The sequence below is a fragment of the Polypterus senegalus genome, chromosome 4 (assembly GCF_016835505.1).
Source record: "Polypterus senegalus isolate Bchr_013 chromosome 4, ASM1683550v1, whole genome shotgun sequence".
NCBI lineage: Eukaryota > Metazoa > Chordata > Cladistia > Polypteriformes > Polypteridae > Polypterus > Polypterus senegalus.
In genome coordinates, this window is record NC_053157.1 from 155,834,298 (window position 1) to 155,856,921 (window position 22,624).

The 22,624-nt window shown below is 36.9% G+C and overlaps 1 protein-coding gene across 2 annotated transcripts in view; it reads right to left on the reverse strand.

Annotated features, from left to right (window-relative positions):
• Positions 1–22,624, reverse strand: part of tapt1b (transmembrane anterior posterior transformation 1b) — an 82,095-nt gene that overhangs the window by 19,852 nt on the left and 39,619 nt on the right. For both annotated transcript variants that reach the window (XM_039751532.1, XM_039751531.1), the window contains 6 exons: positions 12,102–12,264; positions 7,839–7,974; positions 7,522–7,619; positions 7,000–7,069; positions 1,430–1,510; positions 1–110 (listed from right to left, as the gene is read on the reverse strand). In XM_039751532.1, the coding sequence (XP_039607466.1) occupies positions 1–110; positions 1,430–1,510; positions 7,000–7,069; positions 7,522–7,619; positions 7,839–7,974; positions 12,102–12,264 (658 nt within the window). The remainder of the gene's footprint in view (positions 111–1,429; positions 1,511–6,999; positions 7,070–7,521; positions 7,620–7,838; positions 7,975–12,101; positions 12,265–22,624) is intronic.

The following is a 22,624-nucleotide window of genomic DNA, read 5'->3' on the forward strand; positions in this document are numbered from 1 at the left end:
ATCTGCTGTAATGTCATTAAACTTTGTTATGAAAGCATGTTTCACAATATCCACAGTAATCTCTGAGGCGATGACCATACACACATCTGGAAATAGTACCCATAAGTGATCTACAACAGGATGAAAGCAAAAATAAAAATACATGCTTTTGAAGATTCATAATCACTGTCATACAATGGTTATGTTGAAACTAACCTTTCATATATAAAATGTCTCAACATGAAAGTGTACTATAAATTTGATGATTCAACATTACAGTATAAGCACATTATTTTAATCAGTGTAAATTGCATACATACATACATACATACTGTCAGGGATGCCGGGGCGATGACCCGGCCATGATCAGCTTGGAGGACCGAAAGAGGCCGTGCGCCCACCTTGGACCACGTTGGGGTCGCCACCCTGGTTGCTTTGGGGGCCACGGGTAGAGGGCTTGGAAGCCCAACCCTGTGGGGGCCCGTTGTCACCGCCAGGGGGCGCCCTGATGCCTTGGGAACCCTGGACCTCAGTACTTCCGCCACACCAGGAAGAGCTGGGGGGAAGAGAAGCAGGAACACCCGGAGTGTTTCCGGGAGTACAGCCGGCAATTCCGCCACACGGGGGCGTGTCGGTGGGAGATTGCCGGGAAGCACCTGGAGCACATCCGGGTGTGAATAAAAGGGGCCGCCTCCCTTCATTCGAGGCTGGAGTCATTAGAGAAAGAAGGACTGAGCTTGCTGGAGGAGGCAAGGAGGCGGCCTGAAGAGAATAAGGCGTTGTGTGGCCAGGACTTTGGGGGTTTGTGTGCACTTTAATAACTTGTATATATTGTAAATAAACATGTGGTGGTGGAGAAACAACATGTCTGCCTGTCTGTGCCCGGGTTCCGTTCACAATACATACATACATACATATATTCTCGCAGCCCTGGTAATCCAACTAAGTGTCAAACCGACCCTAAAGGCACTGGGAACAAGGCGTTCAGCTCTAGACAGGATCTAGAATGTCCCTTGGCACACAGAGGTGTCACACAATACTCACACACACTGAAACCACTTGCTATTTGCTATTTAAAAAAAAAAAAACTATAAGCTAATTTTACAAAAAGTATACATTCAGATTATTATTCAGAAGATTACAATTATACAGTACATTCTGCATTAAACTGAAGGCTATACTATTCCAACTGCAACCCCGCAAAATAAAATTCTATTTGTCAAAGTCCCAAATTTAAATTCTGTGGATTCACACAGTGGAATTGTAAAGCTGCTTTAAGAAACACAGTGGACATTTTTTAAATGTAACAATTCAGAGTAAGAGTGTTACCGGGAGTGCTAATCAGGGCTTTTTCCAAAAAATGTCTGTTTGTTTTTGAAGTATAATATTGGTGGCACTGCACTTGATTTAGCCTGCTCACAGTTTAATAAATGGATGTATTATTCCTTACCCGGATTCCAGGAAAACTGTTCCATATTTCTAAGACATACAATTAGCAGAAGTACATAATTTGTAAACCTCTCTTTGATATCTGAAAAAAAATGAAAGCCATATAAGATATGATTTAACTTTCTGGTTAAAAATGCAAATCCCACAAATAATAAATTATAATTCTAATATTCTTTTCCCCTAAGGTATAGTTACACTGTTGACCAATTACCAATAAAAGCTTCAAGTCTCTTCTTTAACTACTGTGAATGGAATTACTGAAACAAGATTTTAGGTATCAATTACAACCCAGCAATATCTGACATATTTTAAGAAATATTTATCCACTTCCCATTGAAAACAGTAAAAAATTGTGTTAAACACATGATTTTATTTAAGCGAAGCTATGACTTTTGAAGTAAATTATTTTAGGTCATGTACAAGGAAACAAAAAACTCTTATCTTGTTGAAAACTCTATACTTTTTCCCCACATTTTTGTGGTATACTATGGTAAAAATGCAAAATCATTACATGTGTAGAGTAAAATCTAACTGTCTGAGATTGTACAATGGTTCAAAAAAGTGCATAACATTACAGTTTATAGAATTGTTGATAGTAATTTACATACTGTAAATGTGCAAGTTTGAGTTTTTACTTTTAATTTTTTTTCCAAATGGCATAAAAATGTTATTTGTTTGGATTATTTGAGCAATGACTGGCCAAAATTCAAGCAATTCAAACACATTTTTTGTCAGTCTCGGTCTGCACAATGAACTTCTCAGATCTGAGTTTCTCTAGGTGCCAGTGCAACAACATTAACAGGCCAGATTAGTCTTGACCATTCTGACCATTCATAGTGGTGCTTATACACAAAAATGATAACTATTTCATTAAGTTAACTAATTAATTTAATATTACTTTCAAAATAAAAAATAATATTACATTTAAAATAAATAAAGCTATCTGCTGTAATATTAAAGTAATATACAAGAGGTTAAATGAGTGTAATTGTACATTTATAAGAATAACAATGATTACGGTTTTCTACGATCATCATTTTAACAGAAACTTTCTAGGTTTACCCAGGTTAGCTTACTACCACTAAACCTTTTTGTTTTTTCTGCACAATATGCTATTTTGAGCATTCCTTCAGATAAGACCCATACTTTTCATGTTAATCAACACCACAAACAATCTCTCTACTTCAGCATCTCACTTGGTCTTATACTGTCCACCTCCATCTTGGTACACCCCTACATCCAAACACCCTCTAACTTAAGTCTACGTAACACCAAAACACCTTTCTCTTAACTCAGTATTCATCCTCCTCTCACTCACTGACATTCCACTCATCTACCTGATCATTCTTATTATCACTCTTTCAGACTTTGTTTCATGTTCTGCTTTCAGCAGCAATGTTTCCCTCCCACAGAGTATTCATAAACATTTCTCCTTTAGAAATCAGAATGAGAGACAGCTCTTGGAATATCTTCGCTACACCTCTCACTCTTGGTGTTACTGTCATGCCCATACCTGTCTGTACTCTGAACTTACTCTGAAGACATTTCTCTTTCTTTCCTCATTTCACAGCTCACTTGCAAAACTCCTATATCTTAGTTTCTTGTGCTTTTCCATTTGCTTGTCTAGCAGCTTCATTATACATGTCTGTGTCACCTTCTGTCTTTTTTTTTCTGGCACTCCTATTGCACCTCTTCTTTTCCTCAATTGCCATCTCTCCTTTACCATTTCACCACCATGTTTTCTTGTATTTTACAGGAACTATTGTTTCCCAATTGACATTCACATAAGGTGTTTTGTTCACTTCTGCTACTGAAGTTGAACATTTAGCAAATTTACATTTCATATTCCCTTCCTTCACTTTCCAGACCTATAACCTCATGAAATACTTACTCTTCTTTATTACTCTTACTAAAAGGTCTGCTAAACCCATCTGATGACTTTGTGATACATAGCCTTCTCCATGGATTGCTTTTACAAATTTCACTATGAATATGTGCCCATCAAATTTCCTCACCAATAAGTAGTCTATCATGCTCCTTACACCACCAGATTCATAAGTCACCAACTTGCTTTCCTCCTTCTCAAACATTGTGATGCACACAATCATTTCCATGACATTGCCGAACTTCAGAATACTCTGACACTTAATATTTGTGAGTACTGAAGCTAAAGCCCTGTGGACTGCTTTATAACCTATTTAAGTTGCCACCTTTTACAATCAACTCCCCCAAGGCAATCACAATATTCACACCATCAACCTGACCCAAAACACACCTTTCTCTTGACCTTTTCTTACAACCTGTAGGGCATGTGCAGAGACTATATTCAAAACATGTTTACTCACTCTCTTTAACTCAACTTCTTTTTCTATAGATTTCTCTGGCATAAGTACGTCAACACTAGCATTGCCATCATTGCTCCCCTACCATAAAAAAGGTGTAGTTTCTGCTAGTCCCACTAAACATTTGCCAAATATTTACCTCTCCATCTCATCTCCTGTACTAAGCACATATCTGTTCTCCTTCTGTTTAGTACTTACTTCATCCAGTTTGGGTTACCCAGGTTAATCTCTTTGACCTGGGGTAAAAAAAAGTCACTATCCCTCTTGCTTATTGTAAAAGCCCACTAAAGTAGTCTGGCATCAGAAATCACATCCTGCATTAAAACCGTCTGTTTCAAAATTCATATGATGATTAGATTTAGAGGTTGTAAAGTCACTGATTTTTAACTACATTTATGCATCGCAGTAGAAATTCAATAAGTAATTTAGTTCTTTAAAAATAAATATTAGAAAAAATGCAACAGAGAAAACAAATGAAAAATAACTTTACTGACTGACTGTGAAATAGTTTAACATTTTAAATTATCCTTATATACTTTCTTCCTACCCTACAATGACAATAGTAACTTAATCTAAGGAATTTTCTTTAAAGGTAAATTGCTGTCATGTAGCAGAAAAAATATGTTGTCTGACTAAAATAAAGTCCTTGCTGCTTGTGGCTTTTGTAGCCACATGAAGTAGTATAAAAAGTAATGTAAAATATCTAATATCGTTGGCAGTTAACTGCCCTTTTGGATCCTTTTTCACACAAAACATTGGAAATTCTTGAGTTATTCATCCCAGGACTTTATGGTGATCTGCTCATGCACTTATATGATGGATGATTTCTTATGTTAGTAATATGATCATGGTGATATGACAGTCACAGGGATGTGGGCAAAATTAGAGACAATGGGAAGCTGTTACAACCCTGTTTTTCCAGACAAACAGTAAAATAGACAAAAATATAAAGGGTTTGAATTTCACGAGTGACAAAGAGGGGAATTGTCAATGCAACAACAAAAGATGGGATTTTATTGGGGGGGTTTACGGGTTTTTTTGGAGGTGTGGTCCTAAACTTTTGATCAGCTGTAAAACAGCCTGTTTCAGTTTTTTCGTTGTTTTCATTAAATTGCATGCTCAAAAAATGTTTTGTCTCATTCTCATTTCTTCTTGTTGCATGTTGAAGCTCTACTTGGAACCTTGTTAAGATCCAACCATGCAAAATATGATTTTTTGCCATTTTCAAGTGGTCTTAAACTTTTGATCGGGACTGTATGATCATCATGGGCTGCATGATTTATCTTAACATGCGCAGGTAAAAAAATGTATTCACTTACATTTTATCTCTAATAACTAAAATATAAATACTGTTTAAAAAACAATATACAAATAAAAATTCAAGCATTATTATATCATTGTAACATGTATTGCTGTACATCCACATAACTCAGTATATTTTAATTTGCGAAAATTCACTTTTCTAACAGGGTCTTTCATTAAATCAATTTTTCAGGTTTTTGACATTTGATGATGTGTGATTTAGGTTTGTATGAGTATATGGAGAAGACATCAGCAGGTTAATAACATTTATAAAAAATAGCATTTAATGGGCAAGTCAACCTAATATGAATTCAAATGTTATAAACATTTTCAAAGTCACATCCTCCTTTTTTAGATTTGTTCCAGATGTAGCTTTTACATATTTCTCATCAAAGAGATTTTGCTTGTGCTTATAAATGCTATGTAACTTTTAAGTGTCAGGGAAGTAAAACTCTGTATTTTAATCCACTGATATAATATGACTGGTTATAATATTTTACTAATTAAAGAAAGCTTATCATTTTTAAAAGATTAATATAATCTATTATTATTAATATATTTTGTCCACATACAACATTTCTCATTCTTAAAACCAAAGTCACCCTAATGTCTGTTCTAATTGCAAAATTGTCCATACAGGGTATAATTACTTTAACCGTGGTAAAACTACAATTTTGAAAATACAAAAAAACTTCACTTCTGAATTAATTCAGATGTGCGACATAAAAGCAGGTGGATCAGTAGGTTAGTAATCACTAGACCATTCTGTAGTAAGTTGCATACTACTGTGAAACCGATTCTGTAAACTAGCACTATGGTATAGTTTCTTGCTGCATCAGAGGACATCTTGCTGGAAAAAAATATTATTTTTGAATATAAAATACCTTAAATGACAATTAAATAAGCGAATTAAGCATTATGTGTAGCACCAAGAAGTACAATGTTAAAATGAATCTCAAATAATTTAAAGGTATTTCAGGTAATATTATTTTGGGCTACAAGCTAAAACTTAAGTTCACAATAAATATCAGGAAAAACTTATTTTCAAGTGGTCTTTAGCAAAGATCCTGTGAGGTCTATAACAAAAGATGGCACTTCTGTTTTTGTTTTTAACTAAAAGACAGTATTAATGATCAGGTGCTACCATTGCTCAATTACAAGTACTTTTTTAGATTTCATATTTTCAAGAGTAATGGACTCGTAGGGATTCATTTAAGACACAGGGTTGCAGGGATATGAAGTGGCATCTGAAATGCCTTAGCATTTTTAATGTTCCTGAAAGCTACACAAATCCTGTTGCCACCAAAGGAACAAAGATCACTGTTTCTTTTCTGTTTCACTGTTGACTTAGCACACCACTCCATTGCCTGGTGGATAATGTTGCCAAAATAAGGGAAATAGTAACGAGGTTCAGAAATTTCCCCCTTATTCTCAGATGAAGGTAACATTGATGTTTTCATGGAAAACTCATTTTTTTATTTTTTTCCTCTTATCTTACTTTGCAAAACAAACAAGCCAACTTCCACAAACCAGTACAGACTTTTGCAAGTTTCCTATGACTAGTTCTAAGTCAGTTTTCATGAGTCAGGCCATCATGATAAATGTTCAGCTTGATCTGACAATTTTACAACTTTGTTCACCAAAAACCTTAGCTTGCTGAAAATCATGCTAGATCCTTGGAGTGGAAACTGTAAAATAAAACGTCCAGGGATAAGTTAAGTCTTACTTTAAAAAAATAAATAAATAAATGTAAAACAAAATAACAATAAAAACTTTCATCAAGCAACCTTATATTAAATTCCTGAGAGAAACTATACTTGTAAAGGTGATTGCAGTATCATGACTAATCCAGTATCTGTCTTACAAAACTATTTTTATGCTTCCAATACATAATTAATGATAACAAGTAATTAAGTAATTAACTTACCACTGTTTGACATCTGGAACAAATTATTCTTCTCAAATTTCTTAAATACGCTCCCTTTTATTTCCACAAACTATAAAGACAAATGTAAAATACTTTAAGCAGGTCTCATATTAAATTAATGGGTTGCTTTTTGCTTAATTTATACTTTTTACTACTGTATTTTCTAAGTGAAATTGCATTCTTTTTGCTGGGTTTGAACTGATACTTGTGCCATTCACATACTGTATTTATAACAGACAGAGTCAAGTCTGAAACTGCTACCAAAGCTTCACCTGCTAAATACTGACTTGAAGTGGGTAAATACTAATCAATTATTGTGTGTTTAATATATGTAATTATTTTAGACTACTTTGCAGAGATCTGTATTCTCTTTAACATTACAATCTTTTTCTGCTGATCAGTGTCAGAAAAGCCAAATCAAATCCACTGTTTTATAACAACAAAATGTGAAAACTCTTAAGATCTATGTAATGCTGATATGTAAGGATCAAGAGTTAAAGGCAAAAGTATTTGCATACTTACATTATTTGACATCATGATAGTAAGCAAGGACTTGTTGTGGGAATTGAAAGCAACATTAAGAGTCGTTGCTTGCACCAGTATCAGAATAGCATGTAAAACTGAGAAGAATTCACTAAGGAAAATAGGACAAATGTAGGTAAAATTCTTTAAATTACTATAGCCATCATGTAATTTACAAAAATTGAGAAGAATGTATCCTTCCTTTAACAATGAGTTAAACTACTTTTGAGCTGACTTTTGTGAACAAGAAGTACTGGTTAATTAAAAATAAATTCTGTCTTAAAAAATAAATTCATATAACCATTTTAAAAGGATACACACATAAAACACAGCCATGAAGAAATGAGGTATGACTCCAATATGCGCTCGTTTTTTTTCTTTAGGCTCTGTTGCCGTCCAGTATAAAGCATCTAAAATGTCTTGACCAAACGATGAGAAAAGCCTGTCTGCAACCTTTAAAAAGTAAACATCACAGAAGAAAAAAAGTATTTTGATATTAAGATGTAAGTAAACTTCTGAGATCTTGCTTCAGCTAATACAATACAAAAAAAAAAAAATCCAGGTAATAAATTTAAACTAATTTTGGAAGCAGACTTCCCTAAAAAAAATCCATGCTAATTAAATTAATAATCATTCATACAAGCTTTGAAAATATTAATTTAACTGTTTTCAATGTGGGTGTAGCAAATTAACATGCGCATCTCAGTAAAATTAGAAAAGAGTACACTATCCGCATTAAGGATTTTAAACACAACCTGGGCAGGAGTAGTCATCATCATCTAACTGTCTCATGTTCAGATTAATTGAACAGTAACTCTAAAATACGGTCATATTGTACTCAGTCCCTTCTGTGGTATGTCCTTCAAGTAAGGCTGAGCGATAAAACGATAAAGATAATTATCCCAAAATAATTTTTCCTCAATAGAAATATAAGACACGGTTGATAGAACGTTGATAGAACTCATTTAATCCATGTTTTGCCAGTCAGCACGAAAAGCCAATAATAATAAGAACGCTGTACCAAACCATTCATGTGGCTGGAATAAAGTCACAGCTAGATCAAGTTAGGTTGGCAGACAGCATTGAGCTGGCAGCAGCACATGTACTACTGTTTGGGTGGCAGCAGCCGTGCACACCAGGTTGTCAGGAGTGGGAGCAAGATAAAACAGAAAACGATGACAGAAAACGTTAAACTAAAAAAAAAAAAAAAATCACAGTTACCAATGAAGACACCCCAACAGACAACAGGGGCAATATCTTTCCCTGGGCGTAAGAGGGCAGCCCCCCCGGATTCCATTAGGGCCACGAAGACCCTGTGGGGATCCGTGGCCACCTCCAGGGGGTGTCTTGTCAGTCCAGGAGCCCTGGAGAAGAGCATTTCCGCCACACCAGGAACTGCTGCCGAACCAGGAACTATGTATGCGGGAGTGCTTCCGGGTGCAAGGGCAGCACTTCCGCCACACTAGGAAATGCTGCTGGAAGACCATTACAGAGCACCTGGAGCCCATCCGGGGCGAGAAAAAAGGGGCCGTCTCACTCCATTCGGGAGCTGGAGTCGGGTGGAAGAGGACGGAGCTTATGAGAGAGGAGTGGAGGCAGCCAGAAGAGAGGAAAAAGGACCGAGTATAGTGTGGTGATTTGTGCACTGTGCTGGTGTTGTGTGTTTCCCAATAAAGGGTACGTGTCTTAAAGATTTGGAGTCTGTGTCTGTCTGTGCTGAGGCTGGTCTTTCACACCACTAAATTTAGTGTGTTCTCCGGTAAAACTAAGGGCTCATTTATACTTCACGCTCAGAACGCGTACGCATCATGGCTGCCACGCGTTCCCAGCGTTCATTTCACGCGTCCTCTGAGCAGGTCCTCAGAAATTAACGCGACGCGTGCGCGAGTTGCAGTACCAGCAAAAGTCGGGGCGCAGTGTGCTAAAAGTCGGAACGTGACGTCAGAGTCTCTGTTTACTATCTACATGTGACAGCAAGCCTCTATGGAGATCGATGGGGATCGATGTGCGCACTTTGCTGTTTGATGAATGGCTCAAATACAGCGCTATACATTATGTAGTCGATGTGAAGTTGCAAAAAAAAAAAATAGACGGCACAAAAGATGGTATGTGAGACTTTTAAAATGTATCGTGTCATTTACATTTTTTATGTTTTAAATTTTGCAACTTAACAACAGCAACATAATGTATAGCGTTATATTTGAGCCACTAAGAAAAAAATAAAGGACACGGTGAAAATGTGTATTTTGTGATTATAGTGGAAATTTCGGCTTTAATCTCGAAATGTCCACTTTAACCTCGTAGTTTAATTTATCATTAAAGCAGACGGTTGTAAACGTCATCCCAGTTTTTAATCGCTACGAGCTTCTTGGACCTGACAGCAGGTAAAGTAAAACAATAAAAAATAGATAGCACAAAAGATGGTATGTGAGACTTTTAAAATGTATCGTGTCATTACGATCGGAAATATGTGACGCTTGAATATAAAAGCACCACGAATGCATCTGTATGTCGGAATTTTGCTTCAGCAGCGGAAAGCAGCAATAGACCGCCAAACAGAACATATTAAATGTATGATATTCCAACTCTCTGCACATTTAGAATCTTTAGATATATACTTGATATCACTTTCATGATGAAATGCATTAAAATGTGTATGTTACATTTTACATATAATTTCGTTTAAATAATGAATACTGTTAATAAATACACACATGGGGGAATAATTACACACATGGGGGTGTCACGGTGGCGGAGCGATAGCACTGCTGTCTCGCAGGGAGTTATGTTGCTGGTATTTTCTGCTTGCATTCCACACTGTGCTCCGGTTTCCTTCCAAAGATATGCAGATTTGGTGCCGCTAAAATGACGCTAGTGTATGTGTGTGCTTGTATTCACCTTGTGATGAGCTGAGGCCTCGTCAAGGGACTGCTTTTCACTTGTGCCCAATGCTTCCTGGAATGGACACATACATCCCTGGATTTATGGATTTAATCAATAAACATCCTTTTCAGAGATATTGCGGTAAGGTGTTATCGGAATTTAATAGGTGTTTTAGGCAATTCACAACACAGAGAAGCCGAACATGTTCTCACCGCGATAATATCTCGCACTGCCACCTGGTAGATTCCTCCAGATTTACGTAAAGTACGCGCGCAAGTATAAACACTACAACGCTTGCGTAGCAGGAGCGTCCGCTGCAGCATGCGTCGCGTCGCGTGAAGTATAAATGAGCCCTTAAAAGCTCTTTACTGGTCAGAAATTAGACTTTTTATTTTGTATTACCTATTTTAATTATTTAGATCTGCCCAATTAATTCAGTTGTACATTTTGTTTGTGTTCTCCTGTAATACTTTTGACTGGTCAGAACTAAGATTTCAGTTTATTAAATATATCTATTTTATTTAATTGAAATACAGTTGTATAATGAACATTTATCATGTTCAAATTCTGACAGAAAATAAATAATATCCATCCATCTTTCAAACCACTATATCCTAACTACAGGGTCACGGGGGTCTGCTGGAGCCAATCCCAGCCAACACAGGGCGCAAAGCAGGAAACAAACCCAGGGCAGGGCGCTAGCCCACCGCAGGGAGCACATACAAGTACACACCAAGCACACACTAGGGACAATTTAGGATTGACAATGCACCTAACCTGCATGTCTTTGGACTGTCGGAGGAAACCGGAGCACCCGGAGGAAACCCATGCAGACACGGGGAGAACATGCAAACTCCACGCAGGGAGGACCCAGGAAGTAAACCCGGGTCTCCTAACTGCGAGGCAGCAATGCTACCCACTGTGCCACCGTACCTTATGTAACCTTACGATATCTTCACGTGTCACTTAGAAATAAAAAGGACCCTTTAAGCTTGACAATTACTGATTTGATTTATACTGTGATGTACTGAATATCGAAATCAACTGATGAAAAAAATGATCGTGATAGCATTTTTTTTACATATCACGCAGCCCTACTTTCAAGTTTAAATCCCATTTGAGGAAGTCTGTGGTTTTATACACTTACAGGCTTGTGAACTGTTATGCTCATATCTGTGCCCTACTGGCACAGAACATTTTGAATTCAAGAACCTTTCCTACATCAACACGTTTTCCATGTTTTGTGTTGAAGGCATGCAGTGAGAAATGGAATGATGGGAATTTTCTTAACTGTAAAGTGTGAAATTCATAAACTATTTTAGGTAGAAACAGGAGCTGTACTGACAACAATTGATTACAACTTAATGTTCTAGAAAATGTTACTGCTCCTATTCCTACATTCTTTATATAGGTCTGAATGTTTTTTCAAGTGGTTTTCATAGTAGTAGTGGTTAAAAAACCATAAATACTATTTTCAGTTTCAGCAAAAACTAGGTATACAAATGCAGATTTTGATCACATTGCATTTTCATTAGTTAATCAGTTTAAAAATTAATAAATATTAATCACTAAAAGAGGCATTCTTCATAATAAAACAGAACACAAAGATACATTTCTCAGAAATGGTCTTATTTATGCATTTTTTTTAATATGAAGTGATTTTACTGACACTGCTTTGGACAGAGCTTCACTTTTACCTCCAGCATGTTGTAGATGATGTATAATTTAATGACTGACTGTCCTCTGATCAGGTGGTACATCATGGAATAGTCCACATAATGCATCATGAAATAGCAGATAACCATAATGAATCCCTTGAGGACATCACATACTTGGGCAGGCTGTAACAGACGAGAGCCACTGCAAACAGATATAAAATATAAGTATTATGCATATTCACAATATTAATATAAATCTTTTTTACCCACCAGCTTTTACCCCAAGAATAATAACTACAGTTCTTATACTTAAAATGGAAAACATTGCATGAAATACCTGAGAAGAAGGTATGTAATGTAAAAAATTTTAATCAATAATTCAAATATTATAATCTATATGAGGTATCTACTTATATTAAGTAACATTTTCACTAGACTATTAAGTCAAATTCATTGCACTGGGTTTATATTTTAACAATGCCCTATTATGACATTTTACACACTGTTTTATTTAATAGTTACCTTTCAGTCATTAAAAGTGTCAAATAAAAGAAAATCAATCAAACTTTAACTGGAAGTGTGAAATTATTATACGAAAAAAAAAATGAATGAAAAGGAGTAATAAATATGACCTCTGAGGGCAACAACCTACAGTATGCTAATATCAAAGTTGCATTAATACCAAGCTATACTTTAAAACGCTTTCAATTTATAGTAATAATGACTAGAAAATTAATAATGTTTAAACAAGAAATGACAGCTCAGAATTAGAACCTACTGAAAAATCCTTTCAGCAAATTTAAACAACAATGTATTACATAACAACAGTGATGCAGTGAATTGTTATTGTATTTATGTGTCAATCATTAGAACACATTAGTATAAGAAAGGGTCAAACACATCAGTGTATCTTGGGCTGTATGATCTAAATATTTAATTAAAGACAGGAGAGCTGTATAGGGAATAGAAATCAGATTTGTTACATTTGGGTTTTACTCTAACCTCCAGATGAGCTTCTCCTGCATCTCACAAAAGAACAAGGAGTCAAGATTATTCTTGTTTAAGGCTACGGTAGTTTGTAAAACCGCAAAGAGTAATGGGCAATATATAGATGGTGTTTGTTATGGCTGCACATCTGTTACTCACTGGTGAATAATAGTAGGATAGCAGTGTTTATAAGCGGATCACTAGTTTTGACTGAAAGGTAACTGCATGAAGATGACAGCTATAGCTGTTTTATGCACCTTTTGGTGAGGCAATGGGAAAAAAAGTTTTTTTTCCCCCAGAGGCAAAGTTAGGACTATGTAATTTTCTAGTGCTGAGCAGAATGCATGTAGTAAGGTGAAAATGAAATCTGCCAGTTTTGAGCTGCTGTAATTCAACATTAAGTTAAATATTCTTAAGAGAAGGACTTAGCCCTTATGAGAAGGATTTAGGAGACATAATAGACTCTACACTATCAACTGTCAGACAGTGTTCAGAAGCCATTAAGAAGGCTAACAGAATGTTAGGCTATAGAACATGATGTGTAGAGTACAAGTCCAAGGAGGTTATGCTCAGGCTTTTTAATGTACTGGTTAGGCCTCATCTGGACTGGAGTACTGTTTGCAGTTTTGGTCAGGCTACAAAAAGGACATAGCAGCACTGAAAAACATTCAGAGAAGAGCGGCTAGGCTGATTCCAAGGCTACAGGGGATGAAATACGAAGAAATTAAAAGAGCTGAGGCTTTTCCGTTTAAGCAAAAGAATATTGACAGGAGTTATGATTGAACTGTTTAAAAGTATGAAGGGAATAAGTATCGTGGATCAAGACTGTTATTTTAAAATAAGTTCAATAAGAACATGGGTATAAAGTTCAGAAACTTAAGAGTAAATTTAGAACAAAGATTATAAAGTTTTTCTTTACAAAGAGAACTATACACACTTGAAATAAGCTACCAAGTACTGTGGTAGACAGCAGGACTTTAGCGATTTTTAAAACTTGACTTGAAGTTTATTTATTAGAATTAAGTTGATAGGACTGGCAAGCTTTGTTGGGCTGAATGGCCTTGTCTAGATTGTTCTAATGTTCTGTGTAAATGTTTACATATTTCTGATTCCTTTCTTGAGGTTAATTATAATATGTGTATTTGCATATAACATAGGCCCAAACATCCATCCATCCATCCATTTTCCAACCCGCTGAATCCGAACACAGGGTCAAGGGGGTCTGCTTGAGCCAATCCTAGCCAACACAGGGCACAAGGCAGGAACCAATCCCGGGCAGGGAGCCAACCCACCACAGGACACACACAAACACACCCACACACCAAGCACACACTAGGGCCAATTTAGAATCGCCAATCCACCTAACCTGCATGTCTTTGGACTCTGGGAGGAAACCGGAGCGCCCGGAGGAAACCCGCGCAGACACGGGAGAACATGCAAACTCCACAGGGAGGACCCGGGAAGCGAACCCGGGTCTCCTAACCGCAAGGCAGCAGCGCTACCACTGCACTACCTTGCCGCCCTAGACCCAAACAGTATAAGACATTTTACATGTTGAACATTTGTGCAATGTTTGGCAACTGTACACTCCTAATTTCAGCGTGAACATAGTTTTGAACTACTTAAAGTACATTTCCACTAAGAAAAAGATATATAAAGTGTCATATAAAAGTATTCAGTGCCTTGACCAATTCAGCAATCTTACTAAATAATAAATCCTACAGTGAAATGTTGTTCTCTGTGATATTTTTTTCAAAACACTGAAACTCAAAATTATTATTATTTCTTGTAATGTGACAATAATGTGTAAAAGTGAGATAAATTAACTCAAGGAAATTGGGAATTTCATATTCTGGAATGATACATAATTGTGCCCTTCACTGGTGTCTTTTAATGCCCCACACATACTGTAGATGACAAATCTAATACCACATTGGATATTTGGAACTATTCCTTTCATTTTCCGTTCTGACAATAAAGAAGCAAAATATTCTCAAAAACATGAAGACTAGATCCTATCCTAACACTGCTGTCTTTTCAAAATGTAAGCAATCATTTTTACTGTTGTTTTGATGTCACTTTAAACTTTTCATCTTTTAAATGTGACAATATGAAGTAATTCCAAAACTATTGAGACTTGTTTCCGACAAAAGGACACCATGATCTATAATGTGTGCCTATTTGCCATATTCATCCTAAATTGTTTTCATGATCACTAATGCATTGCCAAGAATAGAGACAGAGAGAATGTTGATTGAGTAGGATGACAAGGAACACTCCGTCAATCACAGAGGAGGTCCTAGGTGGGCTGCATCTCTTTTTAGTACCAGCAACAACACTTCACAGATGTTAAATTTATCACTTTCATTTACTGAGTACAGTATACCAGAGCTCAACTAAGCAGAAACTGGAATAAGATATGTAGTAAGTCAAAGGATTTCATGCTTCACTGTTTAAAACATGAAAGCAAGGAATAACTATAAAGAAGCAACAACTTTCATATTTTATTAAGTCTAACTTATTTAAAATTAAAAACAAAAATCACAAGGATGGCTGCAGGTTGCTCAAGCTCTCTATAAATCACTCATTCTTGAAACCTCTCTCTCTCACCTGCTTTAACATTAATCCTCTACAGAGAACATACAGTACAGCCTTGACAGCGTTTGATTTCAGAGCTGCATTAAAGGGACTGTGAAAATGCATTTGTAATAAACTGATTTTAACTTTAGTCAAATAAAAATGAAAATAATATATTGCAGAATCAAAACCATTTTTAAAATACTGTATTGCAAAACACAATTTTTACAAGTTAATCATATCACAACCCAAGAATTGGGATTATACTGCATTGTATTCCACTCACTAGTTCAATTCCCAGCACTAGTAATAGAACAAGATAAGCTCAGATGTGCAAAAAAGAGGAAAAAGTTGAGGTTTGTAAAGGAAACAAAGAGTAAAAAATAACATACTATAAACTAATTCTTGACAGGAACACAGATGGGCAAAACAGAATATATTAAATACCGTAAATGATATATTAAGTAAAATGAATAATTATTTTGCACAAATGTGATAATCTGAAGTAGACCTAATGAAAACAGTTTACCTAGAGTTCTACAGATATACAGTATAGCTATACATAAATCTTACAGTATGTCATGTGTCCTGGTTTTAAACTCACAATATGTGTATAAATAAAACAAAATTCCATTAGTATTGTAATTTGGTGGGTTTGACAGCAACACTTTCTTAGCTAGGCAGTGGAAATGTGAGGGGCAGCAGCATATCAGTAAATAGGTAGATGTGCAAAAAAAGAGAAGTTATTGGGAAGTAATCTTAATCCCAACTGGGGAGGATTGCTAGTCCAGTGGCATGCAGTGATTGATAAAATTAATTTAGCTATATTTTATTTTTAAGGTGATGATATGCACTTAATTGTTGTTTTATACTTTTTATATCTTAGCATTTTTGCACAAAGCATAGTGAGAAACTGAATACACTGTGCAACTCTGGAGAAAAATTGTTCCATTTTTTAATCACAGCATTCTGTCAATACAAGGGAATAACTCCTGTCTCAATGCTATCTTTGATGTAAAAAATATAAAAACAGCCCCTTTAATATCACAGTACTACATTACATGCATGTACACCAGGACAGGCTCTGCACATCATAACTACTTCAACTTCTATTACTGAATGATGAAAGCAAATATTAACAAGAACATATATATTATTGTGCAAAAGTCCTAAGTATGTGTAGAAACATGTACCGTATGCAAAATAATGACATCTCTAAATGTCAAAAGACATGAACAAAAAGAATACTAAACACTAAAAAAACTAAGCAAAATCAATGTTTATTGTGCCCACTCTATGTCTTTAAAACTGCATCAACTCTTTTAGACACATTCTCATTCAGTTTTATAAGAAAATCATCTGGTAGGTTGTTCCAAACATCTTGGGAGAACTTCACACAGTGCTGTTACTGCCTTTGCCTGTCACCCTTGCTTCTGTTTCTTCAGCTTATCCCAGAAAGCCTTGATTATCCTGGCCATAATTCTGGGATCATTATCCTCCTGCAGAATTAAGTTGGAACTGATCAGATACATCCCTAATGGAACTATATGATGGATGATAAATGATAATTTGCTTGTCTTTTGCAATACTGTGTCTCCAACTTGCAGGGAAAACTTAGGGGTTGGTGGCAGGACTGGGACGCCAGCCACTGTAAAAAACTCACACTGTTCCACTCCCATTTGAACTACTGTGATGCTAAGGTGTCATCCATTGCATGGTTGTGCTTGAGTTCTAATTTGGGATCCTGAGGTGGTTCATCGGCTACGTGCTGTATCAGTGCATGCTACCAACCTCTCCTTTCCTTGCAGCACTGAGGATTACATTAACCACTTATTCATGATATTTCAAAGTTTTATTATGTGGGTTGCAATAAACCCAGAAATCAATCAAAAGCAATACTGGTATTTTTAAATACCCAAGGGTGTCTTCTTTCAAATAAATCATAAGTTTCCATGTTGTCTGCCCTCTTTCATTAGTAAAATATATGATTTGCACACGTATATGCACAAGGAAGCAGTGCATCACACCTGAGTGAATCTTTGTTTATGAATAATTTCACCTATGGAGCGCCACATACAGTGAAAACCTTGTATCTTTACACATTGTTACACACAAGTTTTTGTGAGAGTGCATGCAGATTGTTTGGTTGATGTGCAATAAGACTTGAAGATTGTACTAGGGGAATTTCCTCTGCAAAAAAAAAAACACTTGAGGAGGTCCTAGAAAAGTTATAGGATGCCAATGACATGGAATATGAATACCTTAAGTCACAGCTTTTACTCTACTCAACAACACATCCGTTGAAGGACCTGATGCTATTCTTGGTTTGTAAGTACTGCTTAATATAATTTTGAAGTGTCACGGTGCACACATTTATAGTTCATCATTGTCTGCTGCAAATTCTCCATTTGTTAGTTTTATGAGGAGTGCCATTCAAGTTTTACTTTCTTTGAATACCTGCTCGAAATTTCACGTAAGCAGCCCTTTAATCAAATGTCATCAGCTGTGCAAACGTTTATAGGGGACCACTCATTAATTGAATGTATTTGTGCTCCTTGCAGTTTCACACAAGGACTTCTGTCTCCTCCCCAGTCTTGATCGACTTGATCACTGAATCACACCACACAAACTTTCATGGGGGCCTGCTCTTTGATCTCATGTCAATTAGTCAAGCCACAGTATAATACACATTGCACTTTCATATGAAGAACCCCACCTCCCTTCTGTCAAATATCACTGTATCACTCCACTTGCATCCCTAATGTCTCCAGCACATGAGGACAAAAAAGCTGTTTCAACTAGAGTCTTGTTCATGGTATAATCCCATCCCCACAATGAAGGGACAGACAGTGCAATGCAATATTTTTTATCTTGTTTCTAATTGTGCTTGCTTCATCATACTCCCAACCGCTCCACCCCCAAAGGAAACAAGAAACAGGACTACAAATGATAAATAAAATCAAAGAGCAGCCTTTGGGGTGGTATGTGGCAGAGACTGAAACAAGCACTAGGACAAAGTAAGCATGATTAGAGTCAGTTGTAGGATTACACTCTAAGCAAGTGTATGTGCACACAACACAGCAATGGCCACCTTCCAATCCTAAACTGGCTGAGAACCACTGGCTTAATTGTTTGTGTGGAGCGTGTGATTGACTCTGGGTGGCCCTGTCCAGGGCTGTTTCCTGCCCTGTGCCAAGGGCTGCCAGGAAAGGCATTGTCCCTCACCCATGTAAGACAGCACTGGAAGAAGCTGGTATGAAAATGTATGTACATACTTAGTTTATTCCAGAAGTGAAATACAACAAAAAACTAACAATAAAAGAATTGTTAAACAAAATTGTTTCAAGGACTTTCGAGAAAAATAATGAGACGGCAGATGGTATACCCGGGGATCTCCTCCCAGATCTGGACCAGGGCATCAGTGAGCTCCTGGACAGTCCGAGGTGCAACCTGGCAGCAACAAATGCTCCAAAACATAATGTTCCAGAGGTGTTCTACTGGATTTAGGTCAGGTGAGCGTGGGGGCCAGTCAATGGTATCAATTCCTTCATCCTCCAAGAACTGTCTGCATATTCTCACCACATGAGGCTGGCATTGCCGTGCACCAGGAGGAACCCAGGACCCACTGCACCAGCATAGGGTCGGACAATGGGTCCAAGGATTTTATCTCGATACCTAATGGCAGTCAAGGTGCTGTTGTCTATCTTGTAGAGATCTGTGCATTCCTCCATGGAAATGTCCCCCCAGACCATCACTGACCCACCCACCACCAAACTGGTCATGCTGAACGATATTTCAGGCAGCATAATGTTCTCCACGGCTTGTCCATACCCTTCCACGTCTGTCACATGTGCTCACGGTGAACCTGCTCCCATCTGTGAAAAGCACAGGGTGCCAGTGGTGGACTGGACCTGCTAATTCTGGTATTCTATGGCAAATGGCAATCTAGCTCCACAGTTCCAGGCAGTGAGGTTCATTGGCTTGATGCTATACTCTGATTAAAAAGTGTATATATATATATATATATATATATATATATATATATATATATATATATATATATATATATATATATATATATATATATATATATATATATATATATATATATATATATATCATCTAAAGGATTATTAGGAACACCTGTTCAATTTCTCATTAATGCAATTATCTAATCAACCAATCACATGGCAGTTGCTTCAATGCATTTAGGGGTGTGGTCCTGGTCAAGACAATCTCCTGAACTCCAAACTGAATGTCAGAATGGGAAAGAAAGGTGATTTAAGCAATTTTGAGCGTGGCATGGTTGTTGGTGCCAGACGGGCTGGTCTGAGTATTTCACAATCTGCTCAATTACTGGGATTTTCACGCACAACCATTTCTAGAGTTTACAAAGAATGGTGTGAAAAGGGAAAAACATCCAGTATCGCGGCAGTCCTGTGGGTAAAATGCCTTGTTGATGCTAGAGATCAGAGGAGAATGGGCCGACTGATTCAAGCTGATAGAAGAGCACCTTTGACTGAAATAACCACTCGTTACAACCGGGTATGCAGCAAAGCATTTGTGAAGCCACAACACGCACAACCTTGAGGCGGATGGGCTACAACAGCAGAAGACTCCACCGGGTACCACTCATCTCCACTACGAATAGGAAAAAGAGGCTACAATTTGCACAAGCTCACCAAAATTGGACAGTTGAAGACTGGAAAAATGTTGCCTGGTCTGATGAGTCTCGATTTCTGTTGAGACATTCAAATGATAGAGTCAGAATTTGGCGTAAACAGAATGAGAACATGGATCCATCATGCCTTGTTACCACTGTGCAGGCTGGTGGTGGTGGTGTAATGGTGTGGGGATGTTTTCTTGGCACACTTTAGGCCCCTTAGTGCCAATTGGGCATCGTTTAAATGCCACGGGCTACCTGAGCATTGTTTCTGACCATGTCCATCCCTTCATGACCACCATGTACCCATCCTCTGATGGCTACTTCCAGCAGGATAATGCACCATGTCACAAAGCTTCGAATCATTTCAAATTGGTTTCTTGAACATGACAATGAGTTCACTGTACTAAAATGGCCCCCACAGTCACCAGATCTCAACCCAATAGAGCATCTTTGGGATGTGGTGGAGCAGGAGCTTTGTGCCCTGGATGTGCATCCCACAAATCTCCATCAACTGCAAGATGCTATCCTATCAATATGGGCCAACATTTCTAAAGAATGCTTTCAGCACCATGTTGAATCAATGCCACGTAGAATTAAGGCAGTTCTGAAGGCGAAAGGGGGTCACCGTATTAGTATGGTGTTCCTAATAATCCTTTAGGTGAGTGTATACAGTGGTGTGAAAAACTATTTGCCCCCTTCCTGATTTCTTATTCTTTTGCATGTTTGTCACACAAAATGTTTCTGATCATCAAACAGATTCAACCATTAGTCAAATATAACACAAGTAAACACAAAATGCAGTCTTTAAATGATGGTTTTTATTATTTAGGGAGGAAAAAAATCCAAACCTACATGGCCCTGTGTGAAAAAGTAATTGCCCCCTGAACCTAATAACTGGTTGGGCCACCCTTAGCAGCAATAACTGCAATCAAGCGTTTGCGATAACTTGCAATGAGTCTTTTACAGTGCTCTGGAGGAATTTTGGCCCACTCATCTTGGCAGAATTGTTGTAATTCAGCTTTATTTGAGGGTTTTCTAGCATGAACCGCCTTTTTAGGTCATGCCATAGCATCTCAATTGGATTCAGGTCAGGACTTTGACTAGGCCACTCCAAAGTCTTCATTTTGTTTTTCTTCAGCCATTCAGAGGTGGATTTGCTGGTGTGTTTTGGGTCATTGTCCTGTTGCAGCACCAAGATCACTTCAGCTTGAGTTGATGAACAGATGGCCGGACATTCTCCTTCAGGATTTTTTGGTAGACAGTAGAATTCATGGTTCCATCTATCACAGCAAGCCTTCCAGGTCCTGAATGGCTGAAGAAAAACAAAATGAAGACTTTGGAGTGGCCTAGTCAAAGTCCTGACCTGAATCCAATTGAGATGCTATGGCATGACCTTAAAAAGGCGGTTCATGCTAGAAAACCCTCAAATAAAGCTGAATTACAATTCTGAAAAGATGAGTGGGCCAAAATTCCTCCAGAGCTGTAAAGACTCATTGCAAGTTATAGCAACGCTTGAGTGCAGTTATTGCTGCTAAGGGTGGCCCAATTATTAGGTTCAGGGGATTAGTTTCACACAGGGCCATGTAGGTTTTGATTTTTTCTACTCTAAATAATAAAACCATCATTTAAAACTGACAATTACTTTTTCACACAGGTATATATATATGTGTGTGTATACCATGTAGGTTTGGATTTTTTACAGCCTAAATAATAAAAACCATCATTTAAAAACTGCATTTTGTGTTTACTTGTGTTATATTTGACTAATGGTTAAATGTGTTTGATGATCAGAAACATTTTGTGACAAAAGAATAAGAAATCAGGAAGGGGCAAATAGTTTTTCACACCACTGTATATATATATGTGTGTATGGATACATACATATATATATATATATATATATATATATATATATATATATATATATATATATATACATTACTGCCATATATATATATATATATATATATATATATATATATACATACACATTATATATATATATATATATATATATATATATATATATATATATATATATATATTATATATAGGTAACTACTGTTTAGGTAACTGAAACTACAATCCTTGATTGAGTGATTGTTTAGGTTATTTAGATTGTTTTTGTTTCCAAAAAGGGGGATATCTTGCACTAAACAGTATAACATTGCAATGCTTATGGGATTTGACATCTAAAATTGGCACAATGGTAGCAGACAGACTGGCGCACAAAAGTAAATTGAATCTAGGGCTGGACATCATACAGTGTCTTGCTTATGTACTGTAAAACAATTTCTTGGAGAAAAATCCCTAATCATTTTTTTTGTGTTCT